The sequence below is a fragment of the Petaurus breviceps genome, unplaced genomic scaffold, assembly GCF_028583685.1.
Source record: "Petaurus breviceps papuanus isolate PSGF00001 unplaced genomic scaffold, PetGlider_PUasm1.0 90603, whole genome shotgun sequence".
Taxonomy (NCBI): Eukaryota; Metazoa; Chordata; class Mammalia; order Diprotodontia; family Petauridae; genus Petaurus; species Petaurus breviceps.
In genome coordinates this window covers 6,829,687-6,835,844 of record NW_027187284.1, presented here as the reverse complement: position 1 = coordinate 6,835,844, position 6,158 = coordinate 6,829,687, and the positions used below count along the sequence as shown (strand labels likewise).

The 6,158-nt window shown below is 37.2% G+C and overlaps 1 protein-coding gene across 2 annotated transcripts in view; it reads right to left on the bottom strand.

Annotated features, from left to right (window-relative positions):
• Positions 1-1,555: 1,555 nt before the first annotated feature.
• The window catches only part of PRRG1 (proline rich and Gla domain 1), a 142,868-nt gene continuing 138,265 nt past the window's right edge, over positions 1,556-6,158 (bottom strand). For both annotated transcript variants that reach the window (XM_069063840.1, XM_069063841.1), the window contains one exon: positions 1,556-5,137. In XM_069063840.1, coding sequence (XP_068919941.1) covers positions 4,613-5,137 — 525 coding nt within the window. In that variant the 3' untranslated portion in view covers positions 1,556-4,612. The remainder of the gene's footprint in view (positions 5,138-6,158) is intronic.

The window sequence follows — 6,158 nt, the reverse complement described above, 5'->3', positions numbered from 1 at the left end:
ATGCAAGTATAGGAGGAGAATTACATAGTGTAATCAGTATTGATGAGTTTAGGCTGGGTAATATGCAATGTGGGTTACAAAGAGGAGAGGTAGTTACGAGAGACTAGGAAAGAAGCTGTTGATTTGACATGTTCAGGTAAATGGAAAGAGATCCCACTTCTGCTGCATAATTTTTGTTTTAAGAACCAATGTTTACTGCATGCTTACCATGGTGTTAACATATGGTCTCTGCCTTCAGGGTGCTTTAGATGATACATATGAATTGATGAGTTGGAGAACACTCTCTGGACAGCAGGAAGATGGACTAAATGGTTTGTTGCTTTGTAAACTTGCGTTGCTTTCTCTAGGTCATTTAAGAACCGTAAGTTAAAATCTACTGTCTTGTTTTGCTTTTCTTTAACTCTTTCATGGTTATTTATCCACACAAGCAGGAATGGACCTAAGGTTAGGTTAAGAAAATCTCGAAGCAGGCCCACTCTAAGTCAGGGATGGTGAGGATTCCTCCTTTGGATGGGAGGTTGGACAAGATGGCCCAGATTAGGAGTTCTTCATATTCTTTATGTCATGGATCCCTTTGGCAGTCTGGGGAAGTCTCTAGACCCCTTCTCCAAATAACATTATCAAGTGCTTAAAATAAAATACATAGGATTACAAAGAATGACAATTATGTCATGCTGTTCAATTGTGTTTAACTCTTCAGCCATTTCCTTCTCCAGTTCATTTAAAAGATGAGGAAACAGAGGCAAACAGTGAAGTGACTTGCCCAGGGTCACACTGCTAATGAGTGTCTGAGGCAAGATGGGAACTTGGTAAGATGAGTCTTCCTGACTTCAGGAACACTACTCTATCTACCCCACCTAGCTGACCCAATTATGTCATAATAGCTATCAAAATATTCTCTAAAAGTTTACAGACCCCAGGTTTAGAATAGTTGGTCTAGAAGACCCCATCTAGTTCTATGGTTTTACGAAAAGCAGGCCATCTTTAAGATTAACAAACATATTTAAATGTAAAGAGGAAAGGGAGAGGTTTGCAACCATTTTAGTCCACATCATTAAGATATGAATACTTACTTTTAACTGATTTGTGACTGACATGGTTCTATCTTCAATGGGAACAAATCAAAGAAGTTTCACATAGTCACAAAGATTTTCATCCTCAGCTGCTTTTTTTCATCTGCTGAACAGAAGCCTTTACTTCTGTTAGGCAAACATAGCCAATCCTTAAGATCTCCATTTTTTGCCATTCTCAGATCCTCACAAAGTACAAGAAAACAGACAAATGCAATCCTCTCCTTTGGCAAGGAGAAGTTCCACTCTATATCATTCCAGGACCATGTGACACCAGCTCCCAAAGAAAAGTGTTTTTCTCTCTCAATATTTTAAACTCCCACTTAGAATATGTCAATGTTACATTGCACCAACTATTCTCTATAGGTTTCATTAAGAGGAACATTTTGGAGATACACCCCAAGATTGAAAATTTAGAGATTTATTCTGCTGAAATTCAAAATTCCTAGGGAAAAAAAAAAACAAAACATTGGAAGGAGACTGTATGTATACAGTATCATTTTTATTGGCTACTATAATGTTGTAATAGCTTTGATACTTGGCATAAAGAATTTCTTGGTTTTAAAAATAGCTTTATTTAGCATACCAAAAATCACAGAGACAAAGAAAAACCTCATCTATTACGAACATAAACAAAATGTTTAAATACCATAATTTAATGTAAACCAAATGTCTTCAAATATTAAATCTTGTAACCAAATACATGTTATTTACACAAAACCAAGTTAGAATGACCTCCACAGGTATCAATTAGGTAACCAATCTTGAAGTTATCATTCAACAACTGAATGAACGACAATGGTGCCTCTATCCACATGGGTCATCAGAAGATCAGAAATCACTTTATTGTTTGCATATGATGTTATATCATTGTTACATTCAAAGAAGGCAAGGTTGGTTGTCTTAGAGGTCTACAAAACCAGTCATAGCACGTGGGAGGCTTGTTAAACATCCAGGGCTAAGGCTGCAAATTCTACTTCGGTTATTTAATGCAAAAACGATTCAATTTAGTTAGTTTAAGAAAGGTAGTAAATATATTCTGCAAAAATAAACCTTTATTAAAAACCATGAAAGGCAAATGTAGTATCAATCAGATTGGAAAGGCATAAACATAAAAAATATATTGCTACATTGAATGAGCCCCTTGTCTTCTGCAAATGTTAAGAAATTGAGTCTATAAAACTGGATTTTCATTTCAGGATGAGGGTGGAAATACCAAATCCTAAATGAATTTTAAACAAAACAGGTGGTATTTTCTCCCCCTCTGGCCTCTTTCACAGATATTTCTGGCTCGTTGCCTTTTATCAGTCATGTGAAGGGTTTTCTCTGATCAACAGCTGTAGTCACTGATTGATATATTTAAGGATTTGTCCTTTATTTCAAAAGGCCAAAATCCATTCTGTACTGTAGTTTGGATATTCATAAAAAGCAGCAGAAAAATTAAGCCCAGGAGCTTAAAAATGGAAATAAACGTAATTCAGGCCTGTATTTAGTTATGGTATACTTGATTCATGTCCTTCAATTCCTTCTAGTTACTGGTCCAACCCAAGCCCTGCACTATACTAATTATCTAAGAAGAGCTTTGGCCAACTTCTGTAGAACATTAAAAAAAACCAAAACCTTTTGCAGTAAAAATTCCTCATGGTTAGTCTCTAAAAAATGTAAGTCTAAGGATACACAAGATACAGATCAAGAACTGGAAGGGATCTCAGAGGCCATGTTGTCCCTCCCCCTCATTTTGAAGAGAAGGCAATTCTATCTACTGTAAATTTATAGCCATGTCCATGATACTCAAAAAAACAATGTCCTTAGTGTCAAGGCTGTAGTCCATAATTGAGTTGCTTAGTAACTTCTGAATTTAAAGTCACTTATAAAATTTTCCCCTGGGCCTTTGAACAGTTACTGCTGAGCAAGCAATCCAGATGTCAGCATAGTAATAAATGGTAGAAGATGTGTGGGACCAAGGCTGAATGAAGAACACTGGTGGTGGCAAGGTCAAGTGAAGTTTGTTTTACCCTCTTGACTGTGTGAAAGCAATATGAATTAATGATTCACAGTTCCCGGGCAATGTACTGTTGTTGCTGGAACCTTTCACTAACACACAATCTACTTGGTTCAAAGCCATCATCTTTCTTGTCTATGTGTATGTCAAATATGCATTTCTTTAATCCAGGAAACAATTCCCTTTCACTCTGTGGGGACTGGCCTTTAGGGTTTTGTGGAGATGTGTTTGAGAACATGGGAGTGGGACTGCATGAAAACATTCATGTGGACAAGGTGGATCAATTTCCTATCAGTGCAACATAAAAACTCACCCTTAACTACAGGGACCAGAATAGCTGCCAAGACAGAAGGTTTGCATTCCTTTCTCAAACATTCTGCCTGGGGGGAGGGGGGGCAGGCCATGGGGAGGACATAACATCAACTCCCTACTTTTGGGGAGTTATACCTGTAAACCCCCCACCAAAAAAAAAAAAAACATAACACAAAAAGAAAACAGTGACAATCAAATATCTGTATGAGGCTATAATTGGATTCCAATTTGCCCCGGCACTACACAATCTTTCTCCATCAATAGAAAACCAATATAAAAATCACAGTGCTTTAATTCTTTTATATCTAACTTTATGGGAAATTGCATCCCTATAATCTCGAGGCAATGACTTCAGTCTAACCTATCACTGTAACAAAATAATTTTCTTTCAGAGTTTTTAATCTTAATTATATTCTTAAGAGAATGGGGAAGAGCTGAGTGGGGGGAGGATGAAAGTTTGAGATGGGGTTAATGGACAATGGGAAAATAAAGAGGAAATTAAGATCAGATTTGAGCAATATATCGTGCTGTAACAGATTTCTATATCCACTTTCCAAATTAACTCATGGCAAAAGGAAAAAGAAAGCACGAAATGAATAAATATCACCAAAGTCATCTAGAAATACATAAACACTGTTTGGTTCTTTACCAAATACACCACAAATCCTGAAATGATATTAATAACAAATTATCTTACTAGTTAAAAGTTGTTAGCACTTTATCATTTATTGCTATCTCTGTCAGGAGAGTCTAAATTCAGATTACCACATGCATTTTCCTTTTAAGGAACATGGGAAGTTAATGAGGAAAGTTAGTCCAGCAAAATTTCCTACTTGCAAAATTCAACATCATGTTGCTGGCTTTCTTATCTGCAAACAGAGTTAAGTGCTACACTGTGCAGCTTCTGGTGAGTCTCCCTTCCTAGGTGACTAAGATAAAAGGATTTTTTTTAAGCCAGTTGCATATATACTATGTTGGCATTTATATGCACTCCCATATGAACACTGCTGTGTGTTCCTATCTCCCCACTAGCCAAAATGAGCACTGATAAAACCTGAAAGAAAAGAAAACAAAAACAAAGAAGGAAAATGATATGGGAAGGGGGAAGTGGTATGCTTTGAAGGTCCAATAAATTATGTAAATGCATGATTATGCAGTGATAAAGTGCTACAAAATTCTCCCATTAGTAGTTTAAAAAGAACCAGAGAAATGAAGACTCTTTTTTGCTTTACTTGATGGTGGTGACAACAGGTACCATAGCAATGGCATTGGCTGAGCTGGAGTTCATGATGTCATCATACTGGGGGGGTGGATCTAAATGAGGTTCTGTTTCACTCCTTCTCAGGTTTGTCTGACCAGTGGCTTCCTCATAGGTAGGCGGTGGATCGCAGTTAGAAAGACGCGTAGAGACAGAATCTGAGCGCCCACCTATGTAACCCAGAAATCCCGGGGACAGCCCACCGCTGTCAAATAGTTCTTCCTGTGGAGAATGAGCAATGCTGAGGTGGGATGGGAGAGGGCCTCGACCGTCTGTCATGGTGCCATCACTACTAGCTTCCAGAGCTCCCCTTCTCATGTACATGGTTTGTCTGCGAGTTTTCTTTTTTAGGAAGTATCTCCAGGTTATGAATATGATGAGGAGAATAACAAAAAGGCCAATGATTAATGGAAATGCAAGGTAAAATGGATACCAGTTACTTCCTCTGCTACTTTCTCCCTGATGTTCCTTTGTGTAGGTGTCCCAGAATTCCTTCTAAAAACAGTAAGACAGAATAAATCAGAAACTGAAATGTTTAAAAGAGGACAAATAGAAAAGCTGAACATTCAATAACCACAATGAAAAAAAGTTAAACCCAAGTTAGAGGATTAAAATGGCCCACACTACTTTTTCTTTCTTTCTTTTTTTTTTTTTGGTGGGGACGTGCAAACATCTTTCTGGATGCCCCTTAAATCTCTATGTTCTCCCCCATGTGCCCAAACTCCTTTGTAATCTTTCTGCTGACTAGATCTGGGTTCTTTAACATTTTCATGTTTGTACTATATTTAGCTGGAGGATTTTTTAAAAATAAATTATGTGATTAGGAATCCATACAAAATAGAAACCTATGTTTACAGAACTGAACTCCAGATAAAACAATCCATTATTTTTTCCTATAACATCATTAAGTCTCTGCTTCAAAATTACTGATTAATTTGGTCCTAACCCAGGCCCAAAGCACAGCCCTGTGGCCAGGACTATTGATTTGTTTGTGTCATCCTTAAAAATTTTAAGTTTAAAATTTAGCTCCGCCTCCCCTCCAAGTTAATTAATTGTACTTATGTAACTGCAGGAGCTACAGGTAATGGATTCTATTATGGAGACTTGGCTTTAATAACAAGGAAGATTTGGAATCAACAGTGTAAAATTAAAGGAGAAAGTGAAAGTCACAGAAGGAAGAGTAAATGAAGGGTGTTTCCCCAACTTCTATTTGGTAAAGAGAAGAGAATACTGGACAGAGTTTAGAGTAAGAAGACCTAGGTTTGAGTACCCAGTGCTATCGCTGTCTAGTCATCTAACCTTAGCCCTGCCATTTATCTCTGTAGTCTGTTTCTTACTTTATAAAAGGAGGGGATCTCGAAGGTACCTGTAGACATAATATTTGGGGGATTCTGGGTTGGACCAGATGCTATCCAAGTTCCTTTGAGTTCTAGTATTTTTTGATGCTAAGAAACAGAAATACATTTACTGCTGCTATTATGAATATTTTAAATATGTAGATGATGATGAAGCATAT